Source organism: Mobula birostris, chromosome 26, assembly GCF_030028105.1.
Source record: "Mobula birostris isolate sMobBir1 chromosome 26, sMobBir1.hap1, whole genome shotgun sequence".
Classification (NCBI taxonomy): Eukaryota; Metazoa; Chordata; class Chondrichthyes; order Myliobatiformes; family Myliobatidae; genus Mobula; species Mobula birostris.
This window is the reverse complement of record NC_092395.1, coordinates 43,786,588-43,813,336: the sequence shown is the minus strand read 5'-3', so window position 1 is coordinate 43,813,336 and position 26,749 is coordinate 43,786,588. Positions and strand designations below refer to the sequence as shown.

At 43.3% G+C, this 26,749-nt stretch overlaps 1 protein-coding gene and 1 pseudogene across 1 annotated transcript; one reads left to right on the top strand and one right to left on the bottom strand.

Moving 5' to 3' along the window:
- Positions 1-18,098, bottom strand: part of LOC140188262 (ubiquitin carboxyl-terminal hydrolase 35-like) — a 41,675-nt pseudogene extending 23,577 nt beyond the window's left edge.
- LOC140188081 (immunoglobulin lambda-1 light chain-like) lies at positions 5,779-8,058 on the top strand. Its single transcript, XM_072244031.1, has 3 exons — positions 5,779-5,868; positions 5,972-6,328; positions 7,361-8,058. The coding sequence occupies exons 1-3, from the start codon at positions 5,823-5,825 to the stop codon at positions 7,681-7,683; spliced, it is 726 nt and encodes a 241-aa protein (XP_072100132.1). The 5' UTR covers positions 5,779-5,822; the 3' UTR covers positions 7,684-8,058.
- Positions 18,099-26,749: the final 8,651 nt, after the last annotated feature.

Below are 26,749 nucleotides of genomic sequence, written 5' to 3'. Positions count from 1 at the left end.
GCAGCACAATAAAAGAAATAGGCAAAAGAGTGGTGGTCATCATAATCATCACTGTAGTACTCACTCACATCTACCTCCAGTCTGATAAATAACCTGTTACTGCTACTCTCTATTTATTGCTGTATCCATTTTAGGTTCAGATACACATCACCATATATTGTTGTTGTTATACCTGTCTATGGCATCTCTTTCCATATATACACTGCACTCTGCATGGAGGTCCTTTCACTTTCAACCTAGGCCCCCTAGTGTTTACTTCCCCATCACTTGGAAAAGGACCTTCTGGATTTGCCCTATCTATACTTCCACTTCATATTTTATAATTTTGTAAGTCCACACTTTATTCTATCCACTTTAAGGAAAAGGTCCTCACTTACCCAACCTCCTCCTAGAACCCTGAGGTATTACCAACATTCTCAGAGACTGTCTTTGCTCTCTTTGCAGCTTAATGAGGTTGCTTCTATAACGGGGCAATGAACACTGTACACAATACTCCAGGTACTGCCTCACCCATGACTTTTAACTGTAATATAGTGTCCTGAAACCTATATTTGGTGGCCTGACTGATCTGGCCAGTGTGGCAAATGACTTCTATTCAATCCTTTTTAGCTGTGACGATATTCCAGACAATATGTAATATTGCGTATTGGTCTTTCTATTCCACAACATTCAACAGAGGCCGACCATTTTCTGTGGTTGTCCTATGGTAGTATTATTTCTCAAAACATGATACCCTGGTGGCAAGGTGGAAATACCTCTCTAACAGAGGAGATGTATGCCACTTGTACCCTCTGATAGCCTCAGTCATCCTTGGGCAAGGTGTAACCGCTACCTAACACCCCGCCCCGTGATCATGGTCAAGAGAATCCATGGGAGCAGCTGATGGATGCTAGTATGAGCAGCTGGTGGATATCACTACTGCAGGATATGTTACACTGACCCCAGGCAGACAATCTCTGAAAAGTTTCGATCATGGCTGGGGTCACGCAGCTTGGAAAAACACAGTCTAGAAGAAGGCAATGGCAAAGCACTTCTGGAGAAATATTTGCCAAGAACGATCATCGTCATGGAAAGACCATGATTGTTCACATCATTCATGCACAAAAAGAAAAACGCAAAAAGCAAAAACCTTATAGCTATCTGGATTGAACGCCATTTGCCATTCCTTCACTCACTTACCCAACTGACCAATGTCCCCTCTGTGTTTTGACAAGCAAATAGTTTCAGTCATCCATGGCCCAGCAAATCTTCAACACCTTTACAATTATATTGATCTTATTAATCAATATTTCAGGATGTTCACAGGCATAGGTTGTCATAGAAACAAATCCAACTGTAGTAAATACACAGCAGTCACCTGACTCACCAACACAGTGGGGACAAATGACAGAATCCTCCTCAAACACCCTCTTCAGTGACTGTAGAGCTGCTCCCTGAATCACAGCATGAAATTCATTCACCCACAGAACAGAGGTCATGATCTTCACTGTACGAATACTCCTCTGACTCCATCAATCAGGAGGGTCTATGAACAGACTTCCCAAACTTGGTTCACAATCAAATTCAATTCTATCTTACATTTGCTCTACAAATGTTTAATAACAGAGTCATTATTTGTGAAGACCAGTATCAAACTTGCAGACTTTCCTGAACACCCTTCTCACACTGTCTTGCTCCTATGCTGCTCGCCACCTCCAACAACATTTCTGCAGGAGAGCAGATAATCCCCAGATCTAACAGGAAACTCTTCAACCAACATGACTACACTTTTGAACCAAGGTTTCCCAAACTCAGTAGCCAGCCTGCTTTGGACAGGTGATTCCAGCATTTATACATACAGAAAGAATTGCACACCCTTTTATTGAGGAACACTACATAATTAACCTTCTGCTCAACTGTCACATAACTCACAATTCACCAGGAGACACAGGTCACTATATTTTCAGATACATCTGAGCTGTACCATAATTACAGAAGACATCTTAAGGCTCTGTAAACTACCACCAAAGGAATCTCCACAAAATTCTCTGCAGGGACAATTGAACTAATGCCAATCTTCCCAGGCAAACACTTGCAGTTCTAAGTCCATAGTTACATGAAGTTCTATATGTTGGACAGGGAAGGTTGTTCATATAGCTGAGTCTATAGAGTTGAATTAATATACCGTATTCCAAGCTCTGCCATGGGAAGAGTTTGCCTGGTGGACAGAAAATAAGATTCAAATGTGTGTTCAAAACCTCTCTGAAGAATTGCAACATCCTCAATGGCTTCTGGAGACTCTCCTGCCTATGACCAATCTAGATGAAAAGGAGCATTTGGATTTGAGAAGGAAGAACCTCAAGCCCATGGATCAGGAGTACATTGTGGTCCTGTAGCAGTGGTGGAGAGAACAGAAATTCTCACAGATTGCACACTCCTCGCCTGTCGACGTCCTCCTGCCTCATCCCCAGAAGAGTCTGTGGTTCTCACATTAACCTCATTAGCTGCTTCAGATCCCACAAAATCTGAATAGATGTAAGTTATCACAATATTATCAGCACACAGTTCATCAGTTTTGTTTCATTAACATCTTGAATTTGCCCATTCCGTAAATCTTGTGTGAATCTTCTTGTATTTTATCATTATTTTGTCCTTTCTATAAAGATGTTTATTTCTGCTCTGGAGATACTTATCTCACCTTATTCCTTTTTAGACTTTTTTACTTCCATCTGCATTACACAACACTGGTCACAATTCTGGCCCCTCAGTCCGGCCGGAACCGTGTACACCAACACACCTCTCCCTCCCATACACACACATGCGCAAACCCATGAACAGATCCTAATCACCCATGGTCTTCAGGCATCCTTCTGCACTATTTATTCAGACAAACATTTATCTACAGTTTACTACACCCACAAAGTGAAGCAGGGGAATTAACCACCATCCTTGTTCTGCTCTCTAATATTCCTACTACCTCCTTAAATGCTTGCTGTTTACAATATTCTGCTTCACCTTCACAATGTAACATGTGACATTCATACGGCATGGAACCAGGCCCTTCAGCCCAACCTGTCAGTGGTAGCCATCAATCCTGCATTTAGTCGAACTATGCATTAATCCCATTCCATTTCCTTACCTTAACATTCTATTCAAGGTCCCTTTGATTGCAGCAGTCACCGACACATACATGGGGGAATTTACAGCAGCTAGTTAATCTACCAAACTACAGTTCTTTAACATGCAGAAGGAAACTGCAGCATACGAAGGAATTTAGCAGGTATATAGACCTGGTGGAAGCAAATTGGTTTAGTTCAAGTTGACACCATTTTTGCCACATGTGGAAGAGGCCTATTACTTTCATGAGCAGTTTGATATTCTGCTCTACAAATGAAGACTTCTTCCTCTTCCTGGTCCTCTGCCTGCACAATGAATTCATTTGCCTGGCCAATCCTCTGTACCTAGAGGAATAGTATCCCCAAACAGTACTCTGAATATCATACAGTTAGAGGGAAAGTTATCTTCAGGGGTCTCCTGACCCATTTACCTGCTTCTCTGTCTGTCTGGTGATATCCCAGTCTCCCCAGTGCATGCAATCACTTTAGCTACAGGATGACCATCGTCATATGGGTGTCCATTCCTACAGAACTGAGATTCCCCTTCCAACTATTTGAGGACATATTGCCTTTCTTACTCAACAGACTGATTTATTTACTTGGGTATTCAAAGAAGATCAATGCATGTATAACCTCACTGGGACATTACCTCCTGTTCTGCGTTTCCTAGTACAGCATTGCTCCAGATCCTGGTACTCTGGTCAACCTCAGATATTCCACATTCTTGCTTATTTGTATATTTATTGCCCATCCAATGGTGCCTAGAGGAGGTTTCGGTGAAGGCCTCCTATAAGTGGCTGTATCAATGGGTTGGGTTGGCAGGCCACTGCAGAGGGCATAGTGTGGTTCTGGAGTCGGGCACAGTCATTTCAGATGATACTGCAAAGGTTATTTTCACCAAAATAAACCTTATTCATAATAAAAAATGTTTAGAAGAGTAAACCTTGTAATACCTTTTCATTCTGAGGAAATTCATTAAGTACTTTTCAATTTATGTGGTCCCATTGGATCGGAGACTTGCTGCAATAATTGAGGGTTTTCCTCGTCAAACCATCCCTCTTCCGATCCCTACACTGTGGCCCTTCCCCACCAATCCCTTGTGGTGGCTGCACCAAGCTTCAATGCATCCTCAGCACGTACTCCTGCAGCCTGAAATGTGCCCATTGGCACCATTGATCCACCAACATCTCGATGACCAGCCCAACTACTTCCGTGCAGACCAAAGGGCGTATTTCGCCGAGTTGATAATCTTTCAGCGGCACTTCATAATCTGTCTCACGATGTGCCGTTGGGAATGTTCAGTGGATCAGATAATTTTCCGGCACGCTGCTGCTCGGAATGAACCGTGAAGCAGGCCCTAGCACTTTTCTTCATACCTTCTTTGCAACCCCGCAGTCCGCAAAGTTAGGCGAGTGACTGTCTCATCCCAACAAGAGTCCTCTCACGGGGAACGCACAGCGACAGTGATATTCCGGGCATACAATAGGGATCTGACTGTGAGAGCCCCTCACTCCGCTTGCCAAAGAAGGCCTTGGTGCCTAGTGGTGAGGTCTGGCGATGAGAGTTCTGCTAAATGATCTGACAAGCCTGCTCAGGGAACAACCTCATCGTACACATCGAGTCCTTCTGCTGTAGTGTCTGTAGGACGTTCTGTGTTGACCACTGACGAGTTGGCCTATAGTCAAAAGTGTTGATCTGGATGAACTTTTTTTTTTCCACAAAGAACACGTAGAAAGGCACCGTTTAGCTGGTTGAGACATTACGCTGTAACGGGGCCAGACACATTTTTCGCAAAACCGGGAACAGAAAGGACCGCGAAAAACGTAGTTGGTAGCCATGTACTTAGGTGCCACGCACATTCTGAGGCAACCACACATAAAGATGCCGTCCAACGTGAGGACGGCATTTCGTACTTTTAAGCTAATTCAAAGGAAGACACTGCAGTTCGAAACATCAGTCTAATGTCGTGTTTTACTTTAAGCCAGCAGCGCATCTATTAGGTGTAGCTTGTTGACCTATGCAGTTCACGCATCTATACATATATCTCGTAATTATTTATTTAAACAAATAAAAATGCTCAGTTAAACTATGTATGTACTGAAATAAGTAAAATATTAAGCAAATAATACTGAGTATTAACTACACAACAGGTATGATTTTGCCTTGATTCTCCAAGGACTGTGCATTGTGAACCGTCTTCCTGGCTCAATCTTCGATTCCCAGAAGCTCCCGGAAGATAGTCCGGGTGTTTTCCAAACTAGAGGAGCAAGGGATGGGCCACACCCTGCGCCAGCAGCAGCAACCCTGAGAGGGTGCCAGGGAGGGTTTGAACGCAATATTGAATGACCGATGTGGGATCCGGTATTCTGCACCTTCTACCCTGTTGTAACTGGAAGCGTGAGAGGCATCTCTGTTCCGAGAGATGAAATCAAGGAAATGAGGGGAGAGTATGAGAAATGTCAGACAATGAACGACCTGCTCATCTGCACGTTGTCTTGAACAGATATGTCAGTTACTGATGGTATCATCGCCTCAATCCGGTGGCGTGTGACGGTGAATGGGAGGGCTTCCAATCCTTCCTCTGGTTGGTCAGTGGGAGTCGCCGTGATTTGCATGGATTTCCTCCTAGAACGAATGGCTCTATAACTGGGTTCCATTGGCAGCGGCGGCCACAGCCCATCACAGATCCACCGGCAGAACGGAAGCAGAAGCTAAGGGGCAACAACAATGCGGACGCTGTGTTTTTTCTGGTCTCTGTCAGTGTGGCTGGGCTGTAAGTACAGGCAGCAAGTCTGCACCGCCTGTGTTTGCTGGAGTGGGTTTTGGGGTCACGTTAAAGAGTCAGTCCTTAAAGTTGAATTCCTGTTCTTTCACAGTTGGAGAGGCTCAGACTCTGACTCAGCCTCCAAGCGTGTCGGTATTTCCAGGAACCACGGCCACGCTGAATTGTAACATCGGAACAGATGATGGCTATTATGTGGGTTGGTACAAGCAGACTCCAGGAACAGTTACACAGTGGATCCTATATCACTATTACTCCTTGAGTACCCCAATCTACGGCCCTGGGTTCGGCAGCGACCGTTTCACATCGACAGCCAACAGCGCCGCCACCGAGTACCAGTTGATCATAAAGAACACGGAAAAGGGTGACGCCGCCCTCTATTACTGCGGAAAGTGGCTTGAATCGACCAATACTGTCGGGTTCGGCCGAGGGACCACGCTCTTTGTTGCCGGCAAGTGACGGGAATAAAATCCTGAATAACCACGGCATGAATACTGTCACTGGCATTTAATAATTGTAACGTTATTATTAATACCTGAGAATTTTACAGTGAAAATGTTGATTTATAATCAAATCATGTTCCGTGTCCAGTGTCAGTTTTACTCGATAGAGTTGTGCTCGGTGAATCGTTTCCGTCTTTCAATGAAGCATTTCTCTTTTCGGTTGTCATTTCGGACAAACTCTCATCCAGTACCCATCCATTGAACGACGCTCTCCCACTTCCCAGTCCTTGCCTCCTCTCCTGCCACGTGTTCCCCTCTGCGCTGCTATTTTTTTCAGGGGCCGCTGTTCAGTGATCCAGGCCACTACACCGACTATGACCAGAGCTCTCATTCTGCGGGGACTCCAACCTCCCCATCACCACAGAGATTGGGAGCAAAATCCCTCGACATCATCCCAGATCACAGAGCGACCTACCCTACCTCGTTCAATGTAGCTCGGGACCGTGCATTTGGTGTTCTCGCCCATTTCGGGGAAGACAGATTGTGGCTTGTGTTTAATCTCCCGACAGCAGCGAGGCCATTTCTGATGGTGGATAGGACCGAGGGTGGAGGAGGAACTTGAAATACAGCGCTCAGCAATTATCAGTGGCCTCTGTTATCTTGTGTCAATAACTGAGAATGGACTCAACTAAATAAACACAGCCCTACTGCCCACTGCCATACTGGACTGAGAGACCTTTATCGAGAATGATAAAGGGGCTGATGGCACAGAGAGTGGGCACTACTCTGGGGCATTTTGATGCCAGTGTGTCTCTCAACTCCGTTAATGACTCAGGACCTAGCATCCTCACCGGTTGGAATAGATTTCTAGTTGGCAAGCATGAAGGGTCCTTCTCCGCATCTCTAACTCCCCCTGGTCCCCGTCCCTCCGTGAGATACTTGGCCAAAGTCGATGAAGCTGGAATGTTTAACTTGAGCTTCCGTTAAAGTGTGAAATCTTCTGTTATTTTGAAACACGTCTTCTCTTGTTCATTTTGCAGATCAGCAACTCCTGGACCCTATAGTGAAACTGCTTGGGCCGTCGGCCGAAGAGATCTCGGCTAAAGGAGAGGGCACCTTAGTTTGCCTGGTCAGTAAATTGTCGATAGGCTTCCCTGTCGTCAGCTGGACAGTGAACGACAGTCCGACGAGCAGTGAGGTGCAAACCGGCGGGGTGACTCAGAACGCGGACAAAACCTTCAGTCTCAGCAGCTACCTGACGGTGCCCGGCGCAGACTGGAGCAGTGGGAAGAGGTACTCCTGCTCAGTTCAACAAGGAGCAGCCTCGACAATATCCGCAACAGTCACACAATCCAGCTGTTAAACAGAGCGTGGCTTCGGCCTAGTTTATTCCCCGATTAACGGGAGATCATGGCCTTGTATCTTTCACCTCTACCACTCTTACTCGCTCTTCACTGTACTTCCCTTCTGTTCCGCTCCCTGTAGTTTCCACTGTGATGTTGGAATATTTGTACTCTGATTTGAGGCTGATTTTGTCATTTTTCCTACGGAGAAGCTACGCGGTGTTAAAGTGGATAGTTCCATGGCTTTTGGAAATTTCAGGCGGTGAAAGGTTTCTCTGGCACTGGGATTTAGATTAATTAGAATAATTAATAAATGTTTTTGTGATTCGCCCTCAGTTTCAGACTAACAGAAGGTAACGGTGACTAACTAGCAATAAATATGATCAATGCAGGAATGATTTCCATGTGTGCGTTTTGTCATCTTTCGTGTTTATTAAATTCTGACACCGAGACGGGGGAGCGAAGCAAAAGGAGATTTGTCTCTCTGCTTAGGTTCGTGTCCTGGTTTCTTAAAGTTTCTCTTCAGCAGCCTTGAACACCGAATATTAGCAAAGAAGGACGGCAAGAACCATTGAAGACAGTGTGGTGTATTGACTGTAAGACTGCGATGCCAACAGTTGGTTTTGGGAAGTTTAACGAAGGAAATAAACTTAACATGGCTGCAACTATTCAGGTTCTGGAGTAGATTTGGTAGAGAGAGGGATATATTGTAGCTATGTTCTCTGCTAGTGAAGTTTCGGCAGTAATCACCGATACTGACAAATGGGAAAACCTGGTTGTCTGAAATAATTGGATTACAAGGGATGAAAATTGCCCATTCAGAAGTTTAAAAGCTGTAACTCCACTATCTCTCAGACGATGGCTTTGGGGTGAAAGAGTCCAGAGGCAGAATAGTTAAGCATTTGTTTCACATTAGTTCCTGATCCCCTTTCCCTTACTGTCTCAGCCGCACTCTCACCCTCTCCGCCTTCTCTTTGCAACCGAACACTCTTCCGTTCAATGCACCCTAGGCTGACCCTCAGCCTTTCTCCATTGGCAGCGCCATTACATTTATTTAACGAGCACTGTTCCTACTTTGATCCTTCACCTCCCTTCCCACCAGCTCGCTTCCATGCTGCAAGCCCACCTCCACTCACCTACTTCCGGCTACCTCGGTGAAGGGCTAGTCAACACTTGGTGATTAAGGGCGGGGATATCAAGTAATGACTACAGTCCTGCTGTTCATCATTTGAGAAGCCGAAAATTTGGTGGCAGGGAGAGGAACATTATGTGGGTAAGAGAAAGAGAGATATAGAAAGAAGGAGTGAGAGATGGATAGAGAGAGGGAAACAGCTGATAGAGAAGGTGAGGTGAGGGGAAAAGCCCAGGAGACAGAAACGCAATAAGGGAAGCAGGTGAGAGGTGGGGTCAGCATTACTTATTGAAGAGAGGTAGAGTGAGAACCCGGCCATGCTGGTACAGCTCGAATTGTTCCTTCATGTCCTCCCCCTCATTTCACACAACCTTCCCCTCCTTCCCCTTGCTGTCCTCTTCTCCCTTTTTATCTTCCTGTGTTACACTGCTCCCTGCTTTCTCTCTCTCTCTCTCTCCACACAGACAGACAGACAGACAGACACACACACACACACACGCACACACACACTCAAATGGACTTTAGAAAGATCTGTGCAGTTTGCACATACGTTGGCTTTTGTGGGGACTAGGGCCATCCCACAGCACAGGAACTGCCGTGTTGGGTTTCTGATAGAGAAAACACACTCACTAAAACCCGAAATTGCAATGAGCAAACCCCATCTTTTCCATCAAACAGAGAAATCTCACACCGACCTGTTCCCAAGTTGTCCTTCCCAATCTGTGATACCTTTCTGCTTCCTGCAGAGGTAAAACAATATTTAAGTAGTAATTTTATACTGGAAAAAAGCCTTTAATCAAATATTACAGCATGAACTTCACTGTTCAATTGTTATTGGGTGATTTAAGGACAGGCGCAATCTCAGAATACAAGACTGTCCGTTTAGAACAGAGATGAAAAGGAATTTCTTTAGCCAGACGGCAGTGGATCTGCGGAACTCATTGCCACAGACGGCGCTGGGGTCCAAGTCGTTAGGATAATGACTTGGGAAATATGCCTTTTTTTTTGACAACGGTTGACAGTTTCTTATTTAGTAAAGGCGTTATGGGGAGAAGTCAGAAGAATGGGGTTGAGAGGAATAATAAATCAGCCATGATGGAGCTGACTCGATGAGCTGAATAGCCTGTTTCTGCTCCAATGTCCTGTGGCCTTACGGTAGAATTTACCAAAACACATCATGAGTCCATTCAGCCCAATTCAGTTCCGAGTAAAGCAACCTGATTGGCGCTATTTTTGTTTTCAAACATTCCATCAAGACTCAATGTTATGAGCAAAATATATCGGTAAAGGGAATCATATCTCACTGAACGTAAGATTTTATGGTTGCTTGACGTCAAACATTGCAGTCCCAGGATATCGCTCAGAAGTTCCTCATGCAACACATTCATCCTTCTGCTTCATCAATAACCTTCCTTCCACTATAAGATCACTAGAAGATGATTCGGCACAGGAGCAGAACTAAGCCATTTGGCCCAAAGAATGATTGATAAATGTTCCTTCTCAATCCCATGTATTTATGATTGATTTATCACCGTGCTCATCGCCATTCTCCTGCCTTCTCCCCTTAGCTTTGATGTCCTTCCTAATCGATAACTTATCAATCTTTGCTGTAAATATACCCATTAACGTGGCCTCCACAGCTATCAGTGGCAATGAATTGCACATATTCACCAGTCTCTGGTTGAAGTCATCACTCTTCTTTACTGTTCTAATGGATAGACTTTATGTTCTGAGGCTCTGGTCCCTGGTCCTAGATTCTCCCACGCTTGGAAACATCTTCTCCGTGTCCACTCTACTAGTCCGTTCAGTATTTGATAGCTTTCAATGAAATCCAACATATTCTTCTAAACTCCTGTGAGTACAGGTCCAGAACAATCAATCATTCCTCATATGATAATTCTTTCATTCCAGAGATCATTCCCGTGACAGCATTTCCACTTCCAGATAAGACTGCTCACAATACTCCTTGTGCAGTCTGAGCAAATGCGTTATGAAGCCTCAGCATTACATCTTGCCTTTATATCGTAGTCCTCTCAATTTACTTTCAATAGCACTGACTCAACCTGTAAGTCAACCATTATGGAATCCTGCACTAGGTCTCCCAAGTCTCTTTGCATCTCTGATTTCTGGAATAGTTCCCTGTTAAGAAAATTGTCTAGAAGCAAGCATGACCTTACACTTCCTTTCACTGTCTTCTATCTGCTACATTTATGCCCATTGTCCGAATCTTTCCAATTCCTTCTGCATACTCTCTACTTCCTCAGCACTTGATGGCTCTCCACCTATCCACAAACTTGGCCATAAAGCTATTACTTCCATCATCTACATCATTGACATAAAACATGAAAAGAAGTGGTCATAACATTGACCTCTTGTCAGAGCTTCTGAATATCTAATTTAAAACAACTTACACTTACCCCCCTTTGTTTATCCTGCCTGTTACTTACTCAAAGAATTCAAACAGAACTTATAGGCTCGATTTCCCTTTTAGGAAACCATACTGACTTAACTCTCTTTTGTCATGAGTCTGCGAATACTGAAAAATCTAACTTTTAAAAATGAAATCTAACATCTTGCAAGCCACTGAAGTCAGACTTAGTGGCATATACTATCCTGCCTTTTATTTCCTTCCTTTCTTAAAGAATGGAGTTATATTTTCATTTTTTTTTTCATTCCTCTGAAACTATACCAGAATCTAATGATTCTTGAAAGGTCACAACTAATGCTTCAACTCAACAGTCTTCTTAAATACATCTTTCACGACCCTGGGTTGCAGTACATCTGGTCAGGGTGGTCATCAGGTCTAGGTAGCCTATCTGTGTTTCTTTTGAAAGAAGCCCTGGTGAGATCACATTGGGGAACTGCAAGCAATCTCTGTATTTATGTTTCCACTGGCAAGTCTACGAATCAACCACTCTGTATTTGATCCACGTCATTTTCTGTAATCGTAAGCAACAGAGGTCCAAGTACTGATTCCTATGGAACACCACTAGCGATGGCCCTCCAAAGTGGATATTCCCCATCCAGTACTATCTTCTGTCTCCTATGCCCAACCAATTTAAAATCTAGTCAAATGTTATCATGGATACAAAGTGAATGAGTTTTCTGAAACAGGCTACCTGAGAAGCTTGTCAAATGCTGTTCTAAAATTCATGTAGAAAACATCTACAACTCTAATTTCATCAATTATTTTTGTCATCTCCCCAAAACCCCCATCAATTTGTAATGCATGTTCAGCCCTGCTCCAATCCATGGGTGACTATTACTAATAAGAACATGCTTATCTAAATATGACTAAATCCAATGCCTAATAGTCCCCTTCAATATCTTTGTTAGTTGAAAGAAGGAACACTGCTTCCTGTCTCCTTTCTTCCCTTTTATTGGATTCAGTTCTCTGATACTTATGTCATGTTGTGAGGTAATGGGAGGCCTGTACCCACTGGAATTTTGAAAACTGCGAGGGAAATTGGTTGGATCATCAGCTCCAGAGTGTTCTCAGCAGGGAGACTATGAACAGGATGTTTTGTCTCATCAGAGCATCTAGAACATAATGTTAGTGTTTAAAAATCAGGAGCAGTTTATTTAGGACAGATGCAAAGCTGTTTGTTTCTCTGAGAGAGCAAATAATCTTTTGAAACTATTTTTCTTACGGGGCTGTGGAAGAAAAATGAATTCATATTTTTAAACAATGAACAGGTTGAAAGTTTACTGAAACATGGAGTAATGGGACATTAAGGTTACAGTATGATCAGCCATAATGTGAATCAATGGCTGAGCATGATGGAAGGGCTAAGTCATTTACCAATTCTCCAAAATCAATGTTTGTGTGGAAATCTACCGACTTGAATTCATGACAGATCACTGACTGGAAGATTGCACGTCCCTGAGCAATATTGGACTTCACTTCAAAAGCTCCAGATAGAACCCTTTTGTCCATTCTCTCTCAATCTATCCATTGTTCCTTTGGTAGCCAAGTGCCAGTTCAGATCTCATTGGCAGGTACGTGTGGGATATTCCTTCCTGTTAGGGCATATTCTGAAGGTAAGGTATATTGCAAATATAGCAGTCCTAGTTGGTGAGCATTTTTAAACTTAGCACACACTTGAACCTACATGAGTCAGTGGCCTCAGGATCACAAGGTATCACCAACACGACAGAGAGATGAACTGGCAACACACATCAAAGTTGCTGGTGAACGCAGCAGGCCAGGCAGCATCTCTAGGAAGAGGTACAGTGCACGTTTCGGGCCGAGACCCTTCGTCAGGACTAACTGAAGGAAGAGCTCGTGAGAGATTTGAAAGTGGAAAGGGGAGGGGGAGATCCAAAATGATAGGAGGAGACAAGAGGGGGCGGGATGGAGCCAAGAGCTGGACAGGTGATTGGCAAAAGGGATATGAGAGGTTCATGGGACAGGAGGCCCAGGGAGAAGGAAAAGGCGGAGTTGAGGGAAAAAAAAAAACAGAGGATGGGCAAGGGGTATAGTCAAATGTTTTAAGTATGTAGTGTTTAATTCTTATCCACCATTTACATTATATGTAGTGTGGGAATTGGTGTGGAGATATTTGACGGAGACATTATACCCAGTTATATCTGTCAGGGTGGCATTGATTGAGGTCAGCGAATGTCAGGTTGATATCTCTGAGGGTCAAGCCAGCCATTCACCTTGATTATGACCACCATAAGTCATTCACACCTGGAGAGAAGCAGAGGATTTTCTCAGATTTGCTCTCACCAACTTTTCCTGTACATCCATCAGAGTGTCCCGGAGACTAGTCATCAAGATTCTGACAATCATTTGCAATGACATGGAATGTGAACTTTTGCCTGTGATCCTGATACACTTATGACCCTGATACATTCTCCTTGCTGGTGGCCTGACCAAAGAGTAAGCAATGATAGCCACTGCTGAATTTTACCTATCAGAACACAAATCGGGGAAAGTAAAGACTGTGATTAGACTGCAATAAGCCAGCATGGAAGAAGGCAACCGCCATACATTTGATGAAACTGCAGTTTAAATACAGCCCGTCAAATTTCTGGAACAATCTCTGCTTCGTGTTTTGCAAGTATTTATTAAGGATGATAGTGTAAATGTGGATGCATATAGGTACATGGGAAATGGGTTTCAAAATACAGAGTACTTTTTTGTTGCCGTATCTGATTAGAATCTCCTTAAGGCTTGGCCTTTCCTGGAACAAATTTATTTTTTTGTCCAGGAAGACCAAGAGGAGGGACTGTTAGGGCATATTCTAGAGTTAGGATAAATAGCAAGTATTGACTTTGACAACCAATCTTTGACCTGAACATGGACTGGAGATTAAATTTTAAATGTAGACTTGGACAGCAGTTCTCTGGAGCTATGGACACCAGTTAATTGAAAACCAATCAATTCTGATCAACATTCATTTTGTGTGCATGGAGTGTGGGTGCAAAGAAGGAGGTGTGAAAATCATATGGAATTCGAAGGAAGCATTGTAGATACATTGTAACTATAGAATTGTCCTGCTGCCGGATTTGATCTTTAAAATATAAAAGGTTGTGTAATATTGAGCCAAACAGGCATCTTCCTCCAAAAGTGTCTCATTTTATTCAATAAAACACTTCGACAAACACAAGCTTCAATATCTCTCTGATGACTTTGTTTGTAATGCAACCGTTCCTGACAGACAGTAGAAACTCAGACTAAGCCATGTTTAGCGGTGTTGTCAGGAGCTGGGTGTGTATTTAAATATCTGCAACAGCACCTACAAATTAAAAAGCATGCTCGCATGTAGGAAACGTTTTCTTTACTGTGTTCTCCCTCATTCACTGTGTTAATATGGAGCTCAGGTTTGATTTCCCACAACACTGGAACTGCAGCCCAAGATTCCTGGGAAGGAAAACACATTCAACAAATATGACAATGGTCAAGACCTACCAATCCCACAGAGAAATCTCACACCAATCTCCTCCCAATTAGTGATATATCAGTGCTCACGGCAGGAGGAAATAAATATAGTTTGAGGTAATATTACTGAAAAAAAATCAGTAAATCAAAGAAAACAATAGAAACTGAGCAGTCGTTATTTAGCAAAACACATAAAGAGGCTATTCAGCCCACTGGGTCTATATAAGCTCCCAACAGAGTAGCTACATTAATGTCACATCCATTCCCCTCACGTTCCCTAAAACGCCCTTTGATTCTTTTCCTGCTTCTTTACATCGAGAGGCAAGTTACAGTACCTTAGAAACATAGAAATATAGAAAAGCTACAGCACGATACAGGCTTTTCAGCCCAAAAATCTGTGCCAATCATGTACTTACCTTAGAACAAAATAGACTTACCCATAGCCCTCTATTATCCTAAGCTCCACGTACCTATGCAGAAGTCTCTTAAAAGACCCTCCCGTTTCCACCTCCACCACCACTGCCGGCAGCCTATTTCATGTACTCACCACTCTCTGCATAAAAAAAAAACTTACTCCTGAAATCTTCATCAGGTCACGTCTCATCCTCCGTTGCTCCTAGAGGAAAAGGCCGAATTCACTCAACCTATTCTCATAAGGCATGCTCCCCAATCCAGGCAATACCCTGGTAAAACTCCTCTGCACCCTTTCTATGGTTTCCTCGTCCTTACTGAGTGAGGTGACCAGAATTGAGCACAGTACTCCAAGTGGGATCTGACCAGGGTCCTTTATAGGTGCAACATTACCTCTCGGCTCTCACACTAAATCCCACGATTGATGAAAGCCAATGCACTGTATGCCTTCTTAACCACAGAGTCAACCTGCATAGCAGCTTTGAATGTCATATGGACGTGGACCCCAAAATCTCTGTGATCCTCCACACTGCCAAGAGTCTTGCCATCATATTTGACCAACCAAAATGAACCACCTTACACTTATCTGGGTTGAACTCCATCTGCCACATCTCAGCCCAGTTTTGCATTCTATCGATGTCCCACTGTAACCTTTGACAGTTCTCCAAACTATCCTCAAAACCCCAACCTTTTTGTCACCAGCAAATTTACAAACCCATCCCTCCACTTCCTCATCCCAGGTCATTTATAAAAATCACAAAGAGTAGGGGTCCCAGAACCAACCCCTGAGGCACACCACTGGTCACCAACCTCCATGCAGATTATGACCGGTCTAGTATCACCCTTTGCCTTCTATTGACAACTTGGGAGGCCCTCGGACTGCTAAGTTCTCATTTACTCTACAACACTTTGGATAAAACAGCTACATTCCAAACCCATGGGCTGATCAATTGTGGGATAACAATTGAAGTGACAATGGGGATAGAGGAATGACAGCAAATTTATTGCACACCACTCTCCAGCCAAATACTGAAGAACAAAATTTCCCAACGGATTGTAACACCGAGGATTGTGCGGGTGGTGAAATTCAATATGGCTATGGTGTCTCAGCATAGCTGGTACCCTTATAGATCAGAGGGGACTGAGTTTCACTGCAAGGCTTCTTCATCAGCATCATTGTAAAAATACCTACATCATCTGAAAGGTTGAGAGAGACCAACACATGTTCATTGAGGTTTATAACTAAGTCCAATGATATTAGCAAACAAATGTGGGCACAAAACTTGCTCTCATACAGACTGTGTCCTCATAACCTCAGTCTAATCATCAGTCTCTCTGATTATAGGGACACTGGAGATGGGTACAGGACCCATTCATGCGGCCACTCCAGCCTGCTCCATCATTTATACAGGTCATGGTTACATGATCTCGGCCTCAACTGCACCCTATCACAGACGTGGGTTTGTACTATAGTTCACTTTACACACAGCCATGAATCTCTTCATTGGCTCAGCTTCCAATGGAAGAAAATTGCAAAGATCCATTTTTTTCCTGGATTTTTAAAAAAAATGTGTGGAGTTTGACAGTCCCCAGAGTCTGAGCAGGTATCTCCAAGAACACTCTGGCTGGCTGGAGAAGAAATTAGGTGCCTTGGTTGAGATAATATTTCCACTGATAGGCAAGCCTAGAACTAGGGGACATAGGATGCAGATGAGGAACTGCTTTTCCCAAAAAGTGGTGAATCAGTGTAGTTTTCTGCCCAATGAAGTAGTGGGGGCTACCTCACTAAATATATTTAATACAAGGTTGGATAAATTTTAATTAGTATGGTAATTACGAGTTATGGGGAAAAGGCAGGTGGACATTAGTTCATGGTCAATCAGATATGATGTTATTGAATGGGAGAGCCGGCTCAACAGGCCAGATGGCCTACAGCTGCTCCTATTTCTTATGTTCTTATTTGATTCATCATTAGCAACAGTGAAGTGCCAGTAAGTTGACTGTATGGTAGCCAACAAAGTGGAGGATTGTCTCTCGACCTGGTAGCCTATGATTAAGCGTGTGCCTCGGGGGATGGTGCTAGGCTCATTGATGTTTGGCATCTCTGTCAAACAATTTGAACAAGACCATACAAGGCATGATTAATAAGTTTGCAGTTGACAGTAAAATAGGTGGTATGGTAGGCAATGAAGAAGATCAATCAGATTTACAGTGGCAGCTTGATCAGCTGGGGAAGTGAGATGGAGGATGTCAAATGAAGTGTAATTTGGCTAAGTACAAGGTATTCCATTTTTCAAGAGAAAATCTAGATAGATCTTTCACATAAATGTGAATGTTTTGGAACAGAACTCCCTTGGAGTGCAAGTACAAGGTTAATTGAAAGTATAGTCACCGTTAGACTAGGTGGCAAAGACGATTTTTGGCACTATGGATTTCATTTGACACGACTTATAATATATAAGTTGGGAGGCCTCGGTGCAGTTTTACAGGATATTGCTGTAATTATACTTGAGTACAAATTTGGTTGCCCTGCTAAAAGAAAATATGATGAAACTGAAAAAAGTGCAGAAAGGATTTACACGTTGCCAGGACTTGAGGAACTGTGTTATCGGGAGAAGTTAGTCAGGTTGGAACTGAAAGGTAATCAGATGGAGATAAAGATACAGATCATGAAGGGCATAGATAGGGTGGATGCATTCAGCCATTTTTACAAATTTTGTGAATTAAGAACAAGAAGACATGAGTTTAAAGTCAGAGGGAACACCTTTCACAACAGTGCTGGAACTCATCACCAGCAATACTGGAAAAATGAGCCTTGAGAACACAGGTTCAATTTTGGAAAGTGCAACTCAATTCAAAATGCTGAACATTTTCACAGCAGCCAAACATTTCAGTAAACCAATAATCCACTTTTCTATGTTACTGGCTAATAACCATGCCAGCCAATCAATTATATTGGTCAAAACCGTTATCAAGTCTGCATTCACGATGTAGTCATCAGTCATCAAGATTTGACTACATCAATTATTTCTAGATTTGTCAGTATCGGTGCTGTGCAATTGCTCAGCAAAAGGAGGTGTATGACGCTCCTTCCGTCCGATAGCCTACAGGTCACCCTTGGGCATGGTGTAGTATCTTTTTAGCCCCCCAATCAGGTTCAACGTGAAGCCATGGTTTGCATGTGGTGGATGTCTTTACAAGCAGATTCTACAAATGGAATTTATGGTAGTAAAACTAAAAATGCTGGGCAGATGAATCTGCTGATCAATGGCCAGGGTTACCCGTCCAGAATGGACACTGCAACTGAAGGGCAACGGGAAACCACTTCAGTACTCCTCCCTTGTACAATCATGAACTCAAATCAACTATGTTCTCAGCTCAAAGATGTGAATGGAGCCTTCACTGAAGGAGCCTCATCCAGTAGAGGATCTCATGAGCCACAGGTGAACCTCACAATTACCCAGCAACTGTCGGCAGATTAAAAGCAAAAAAGATCAGGCTAGCAACCTGGAATGTAAGAACTCTTAACAAACCTGATAAACTAGACAACGTCAAACAGGAAATGGAAAGATTAGAAATCAACATCTTGGGAATGTGCGAGATGAGGTGGAAAGGAGCTGGTAAAACAAGCTCAGAGGGATATACCATCAGTTATTCAGGAGGAGAAATACATCAAAAAGGTGCTGGAATTATGTTAGGTGAAGAACATGCAAATCAGTAAAAGGTTATTGGACTATATCAGATCAAATGTTTCGATGGAAAACACATGCAAAACCTTTTGACATTGATATCATTGAAGTTTATGCCCCAACAGCAGACAGCAGTGAAGAAAGCATCAATCAATCTTATGACGAACTAGAAACAGCATTAAGACATTGTAATAACTCAGAAAATACCATTATTCAAGGTGACTTCAACGCAAAAGTAGTCAAGACCAGGGACGAGGACAATATTGGGCATTACGGCAATGGTGAGGGAAATGAGGGAAGAGAACGACTAGCGACATGGGTCACAGAAAAAGATTATATAATTGGTAATACTGTCTTCAAGCAACACCCGAGAAAACTATACACATGGAAGAGCACAGGGGATAATACCAGAAACCAAATTGATTTGGTGCTTATAAGGAGAAGATATAGAAATGCTCTGAAATCATGCAAAGCATATCTGGGTGCAGACTGCTACAGTGATCACGTACCAATAATCAGTGTGATGTACCTGAGACTCAGAAAGGTTAATAGACCAAAAGTACAGCCAAAGCTGAATTTGGGACCTTTGAGAAGAAAAACAGTGACATCAGAAATGAATTCCAAATAACTGTGAAGAACAAATTCAAAGCTCTACAAAACGTCACTATTGTAGAACAGCAATGGGAAAACCTCAGAGACAGTATAACACAAGCAGTACAAGAGGTGATTCTCAAACAACAGAAAAAAGCTAAAAAGAAATGGACGACAGAAGAAATTCTGAATCTTATGGAACAAAGAAAATGTAAGGAAAACGAAAAAGCATGCATGCACAGGTAACAACCAAGTGCAAGGAAGCAAAAGAAAAGTGGCTTAAGGACAAATGTGAGTTAATAGAACAATTGCAGAAGACCAACAACAGCAAATGTATGAATGACGGGATCAAGGAGGTCACATATTGGAAGAAAAGTGGGGCAAAAACAGGATGTATAAAAGCAAAAGACAGCTCGACAATTATGGAAAAAGGGAAAATAATGCAAAGATGGTCAGGATACATCAAAGACCTATACAACAAGAAAAACGTGAGGACAACTTTGAGATTGGCAACAACAACAAGAGCCCAACAATACTGAAAGAAGAAGTGGAGCATGCTCTGAAGAAAATGCGAAAGAGGAAATCATCAGGACCAGATAAAATTCCGGTTAAACTGCATGAAGCGCTAGATGATTTTGGTGTAGAGAAATTAACAATCTTATTGAATAGAATACACAACAGTGACAAAGTACCAGAAGATATTTAACAGACAGTATTCATTGCACTGCCAAAGAAACCAGATGCAACAGCGTGTGGACAACACAGAACAGTAAGCTTAATTAGCCACCTCACAAAAATTCTACTTAGAATCGTCATGCTCAGAATAAGAAACAAAATTAAACCAGAGATCAGTGAAAAACAGTGCGGCTTTGTAGAAGACAAGAGAATGTAAAACACAAATTATATTCTCAGGAACATTGTCGAAAGGTCAATAGAAGTAGAACAAGATCTATACTTCTGTTTCATTGACTACACAAAAGCCTTTGACACGGTGAAATACCAAGTCATCATGAAAATGCTTAAAGATATTAATATCGACGGAAAAGATCTAAGAATAATCAGGAATCTCTACTGGCAAAAGAGTGCAGCCATATGGATAAAGAACGAGATTGGTGAATATCAGCCAATAAAGCGAGGAGTTAGACAGTGTTGTGTTCTACCACCAGATCTGTTCTCCCTGTACAGTGAAAACATCATGAGAACCATACAAGACCTACCTGGAATAAGTATAGGAGGATACAATATCAACAACCTCCGCTATGTGGATGATACAGTACTAGTAGCAAATAGTGAAGTGACTTTACAGAAACTAGTATCTACCATCAACACAGAGAGCGAAAATCTTGGCCTAACCTTAAACAAAAAAAAAACTGAAGTAATGGTAATATCAAAGAAACCTGATATCCCAAACTGTAGGACCGCATTGGGAAATGATATACTGAAATAAGTTCAGAACTTCAATTACTTTGGATTATGGGTAACATCTGATGGCAAAGGCGAAACAGATAAGAATAGCAATGACAAAAACAGCATTTACAGAAATGAGAAACATCCTAACAAACAACAAAATAGCAATTGAAATCCGCCTTAGAACTCTCAGCTGCTACATTCTTCCTATAATGATATATGGCTGCGAAGACATGGACCATCACAAATGCAATGGAAAAAACGATCAAGGCAGCAGAGATGTGGTTCCTCAGAAGAATGCTATGTGTATCATATACGGACAGGATAACCAACGAAGAGTTCTACAGAGAATGAAAGCAAAACATACATTACTTAAAAAAAATCAGAAAACAGCAATCAAAATTCTTTGGACACATCATGCGAAGAGAGCTATTAGAACATTGAGTTACAACTGGAAAGCTGGAAGGAAAAGGAAGTAGAGGAAGACAGAGAATGAAAATGATAGATGGAATAACATCATGGTTAGAATCAGGGGAGGCAACAACTACAATTCGGAGGGTCAGGAACCGTGATGGATGGAGGGACATGATCACTCACATCGAACGGCAAGGCACCTGAATGATGATGATTATTTCTAGACTTATTTTGCAGTTTCTAAAATAGTTCTTACAAGTACATGCTTTACCAAAGCTGGATGGGAAGACAACATCATAACTTCAGAAATCTCATCCATGTCTTTTCAATTCTGTTTTCTACAATAAATTAAAGCTTTCAAGCTTCATTTACATCAAGGTTTCTAAGCAACAAACATTCAATTTTCTGTATGATTTCCATGAAAACTTAAAAGCTGAGATCATCTTTCAAACAATTATCATTGTCATGGTCCAGACTGTGAAGTCCGCATTCCAGTCCATGGTCCAATCCGTCGACCCTTGTTCAGGGTTTTCCTGTTTTCTCCCTTGTTCTGTTGAGTGCATCAATTGAGGCACCAGTTTCTCATTTTGGGCTAGCGACATAAATAGCTCCTTGGTTGAACTTCATTTGCTGAACTGTTCCCTTCCCTCCTCCTTCCAACAGAACCCTCACCTGCAGCCTTCACCTGAAGCCTCAGCTGAAGCCTTGCTGCAACCTCGCCTGTGTCCTTGCCTGTAACACTGTCAAGTTCAACCACCGGAGCAAGACCGGGGTCTTGCTGCATCAACATGAGGAACAGTCTGTTGTTGTTTGGAATTGTCTCTTTGTGACTTCGCCTTCACTAGGTAGGTCTGGCCGTTTGCCACTACCTTATTTTGGGAACCGTCTTTCTGTGTCTTCGCCTCCGCTGGGTAGGTCTGGCTGATTACCGCTACCCTGAGTAGAGAACTGTCTCTTCATGTTCAGTATACCGTGTATAGAAAGAGCCCCGGCCCTTGGCCCTGTTACCAAGGAGGGGGTCCTGACTCTGTGTGCTGCGTACGAGTCCTGGCCCTACGTCCTGCTCCCAAGGAGGGGTCCCGCCTCTTTGTTCCATGTTGCTGTCTCCCAAGTCCAAGACAAGGCTTCGTGTTCTCATCCTGTCCATGTGGCTCGCCCAGCCCAGGAGTACCTCGCCCAGCCCTGTGCTGGTGATCCCTCGTCCATTGCTGGAGTTCCCTCGTCCTGTCCAGGAATCTCTTGTCCTGTCCAAGCCACGTCCAAGCACCTTGTCCTGTGCTGGTGTACCTTGTACTGTCCTTGAGCCACGTCCAGTCCTGTAGCCACGTCTCGTCCTTGCCTAGATCTAGGGTCCAAGCCCGAGGCAAGACCCAAGTTCCGGGTCCCTGTCCAGTCATGGCTCGGAGCCCTAGATCAGGCTCCTTGTTCCTTGTTCTTTGTCTGGGTTCTGTGTTTTTTTTTCCATATCATATCCCAGGCCCTGCATCCTAGTCTCGCCCAGGGCCTGCGTCAATGTCCAGCAGCCTTTCTTCAGCACTTTCCCTGCTTTCTTGTCAAACCTAGACCTATTCCTAGTATTTCAGTGTCTGTGTCTTGCATTTGGATTCGCCACCAACGCCCCCCTTATGACAATCATACAGACACAGAGAGGGAAGACAGTGCCACCACCATAAATTAGTAACTCCACAACTACTGGAATAATCCTCCATATGTTGCCTCTCAGAAGCGGACAATGTACCGGGCATTCCCAGGGAAGGATACCTGCTCGACAGTAAATTGACATTCTAATTATAGTCCCAATGTGGAAATTCATAGTGGATCCCTTCTTGCTTATGAGAAGTAAAATGAGAATATCATTACACTGAAAGGAGTGCAGAAAGGATTTACCATGTGCTAGACTTGAGGGACTAAGATATGGGCAGATATCAGTCAGGTTAGAACTATGATGTGATCAGATAGAGGTTTATACGGACGTGAAGGGCATACATAGGGTGAAGGAAATCAGAGCATTCTTTTCAACAACTGCAAACATTTTTTTTACAAGTTTTGTGAATTAAGAACAAAAAGGCAGAGGTTTAACGGGGGAGGAAACACCTTTCAAAACAGTGCTGGAGCTCATCACCAGCAATACTGCGAAAAACAGCCTTGAGAACACAGATTCAGTTTTAGAAAGCGTAACTTCATTCAGAATGCTGAACATTTTCACAGCAGCTAAACATTTCTGCAAACCAAGAATCTTCTCATTTATGTTCCTGGCTAACAGCCATGCAAGCCAAACAATCATATTGGTCAAAGCAGTTATCAGCTCTGCATTCATGATATATTTATCATTCTTCAAGTTTTGAAACCATCCATTCATTCCAATGGTACACACAGGACCACAGTGGTCAATGCATTTGATGTCCCATCAACATACATCCACATACTTTTGGAAGAGTGTATCACTCGAAAGAATGAACTTTGAACACAATTCAGACATGGTTGTGCACATTTTACTCTAGAAAGTTATTTTGCAACTTTTAAAATATGTCTTACGAGAACATGCTTTAATCTGAAGGCACTGCAGACAGCTCAACTGAGTTCACATCCGGTCTTGAGGAATCAGGAACCAACGCCACTGGCGACTGGAGATGGTTCATAGCAGGTCACTTATTAAATCGGGCAGTCTTCCTGGAAACTCGGGTAGGCGTCTCAGAAACTCAGGAAGGCAACTCGGTATCTCACGGGCATTTATCTCGGCACAGGTTTGACCAACCGTGAATGCTGCCAGAGGACCAGTTAATCCAAGGATTATGAGTGTGAGGGATTTCTTCCTTTATGTTACTGCGCAGGCTGATAAAAATGGCTTCTCTGTTATGTTAACTGCTTAGAAAGTTCTCTCGCTAGCAGGTTGTTTGGGTTATAGAGAGTTGTATTCAGTTGCTAACCAATTGGTTATTCTTTTTTTTTGTGTGTCTGTAAGCTATTGTATGCGCGGGTTTTTGTGGAGAAAGCGTGATGGGGGAGAGAGGGAGTGTACGCGATGCTGTGAGCTGGCCGACGGGGCGGACCTCGAGCTGGAGTCTGAGGTCTAGGGTCTTCGGTGAGTAGAGGAGACGAAGACAGACTCGTGTGGAGCGTCTGGTCGACCACCGTGGTTGGTCTCAGGCGGCGGGTCGAGGAGGTCGGAGGGGATCGAATGGTGGAAAGTCGACCCCGTTACTAGAGCTTCAAACTGCTTGTGCACGAAGAGGTTGAACTTTGATAAGTTTGGCGCCTTTTACTTTCCTTTTGTATTGTATCTCTACTAATTACATAGTTCCAGTAATATCTATAAATTGTAATTATTTAATCGTATATGCTGTATTGTCTGTTCGTGCACAAACAGTTGGAGCTCAGGACCCTTCTTCTTCACCCTGCGACCCCACGGACCACCTCGACCGGCCCCCTGGGACCTACAACGGTGGTCGATCAGACGCTCCACACAAGTCCGTCTCCGCCTCCTCGCCGAACGCTCTCCTCGGGGTCCGATCCCGTTAGCGGACATCACAGCACCTGGTCCATCCTATTTCTCTCTCTCCCGCCTTCTGCCACAAAACCCCGCGCATACATTATCTTCAAATACACCAAAAGCGTAACCACTATCCCAATTGATTCGTAGCATATTCTTTTCACACTGTAAACCAAAACAAGCTGCGAGCGCAAAAACTTTCTCAGGGTTTAACATAACAAAGAAGCCATTTTAATGAGCCTAAGAGAAGAAACCCCCTGACATAAGCAACGTATCTAACTCATATATTCCTTTCCTTCTGCTGGAGAGACAGGGTTCTTCCAAGCTGCATGGGTTGTTCCGCACATATAGCAAATTGTACGTTGGTTATTGGATTGAATGGTTCTCAGGACCGGCCTTCCGGGTGAAATCGGAATTATGACTGTCAACTCTTATGGTCAAGTCCATAACTTCCTCAATCCTCCACCTGTTCCCTTGTTTCAAGAAAGTTTTTGAAGTGGTCCTTTAATCACCCTGTGTACAGAGCAATCAAAACATTTTTGTCCCACCTGCACTCTCCCACTAGACGAACGAAATGAATGCAATAGTCAGCCATCAGTCACACTCCCTGATGCAGCTTAGGAGTCTGCTAGCTGGCTGTGGGCCCCCAGCAGGAAGAAGGAATATTCTCCACCTCATTCTTAGAAATAGCAGAAGCGTCATTCTCCCACAAAGTCGTTGCCCATGAAACAGTCGAGCCCGAGATGAGGAAAATTATAAAGGCTACCTTACTTCTCTGAGGAGGACATTGCGGTTTGCGGTTCAAAGACTTGGGATCGCTCACTTAAGAATCCGCCTTGAGACACAAGTTTCCATTGTACCAGGGCCGGTAGGTTAGTTGACTTTCCAGGATAGTTCTGGGAACACGTAGCTGGATACATTGACGAATGCTCGAAACCAGAGTCCTTCCGCAATGAGGCAAGTGTTTCCTGAACAAGCTGCTCGTGCAGTCCAGCTGCCTATCCGAGGCAGGCCAGTGCCGTGAGAAGTTAATCAATTTCCGCTATCCGACGTTCCTCGCTGGCCGGCAGAATTCATCACAAAGACACGAACACACACACACACACACACACACACACACACACACACACACACACACACACGTCTACCTATTTTATTTGCATGTATTTAGTGAGACAGCGCAGAAAAAGCCCTTCCAGCTCCTCGAGCCGCACAGCCCAGCAGCCTGTGAATTAACCTTGATTTAATCATGGGATAATTTACTCTGACCAATTAAGCTACCAGCGGAATGAGAATTAGGACTAATATCACCGGCATATGTCGGGAAACTTACTGTTAATGCAGCAGTGCATTACACTATATTGACATAAAAGCTATGAATTACATGAGTTGAATAAATAAAAAGGAAATAAATTAAAAGTACTTCAAAAAGTAGAGGAGAGAGAAAGATACTGAGGAAGTGTTTATGGATTCATTGTCCATTTAGAAGGCTGGTAGCAAAGGGGGAGAAGCTTTCAAAATTGAGGGTTTCTTCAGACTGTTGCCACCTCCTTAATGGTAACGTTGAGAAGGGGACATGTATTGAGTGATAGGGGTCCTTAATCACCGATGCCACCTTCTTGAGGCACTGTCTTTTGAAGCTGTCGTGATGCCGGGGAGTCTTGTGCCTATGATGAAGTTAGCAGTGTTTACAAATTTCTGTAGCTTTTTTCTGATCTTGTGCAATGCCCCTCCAAACCATACAGTAATGCAACCAGACGGAAAGCTCTCATCATTACATCTGTAGAAATTTGCGAGTGTGTTTGGTGACATGCGAATTCTTCTCAAACTTCAGATGAATTATAGCCACTATCGTGCCTTCTTTAAAATTCCATCAATGTGATGAGCCGAGGATAAATCCTCAGCGATGCTGACACACAGGAACTTCAAATTGCTCCAAACTTTCCACGTTTGATCTCCCGATGACGACTGGTTTGTGATCCCTCGACTTCCCCTCCCTGAAGTCCGCAATCAATTCCTTGATCCTACTGATACTGAATACAAGGTTGTTGATGCAATCCCACTC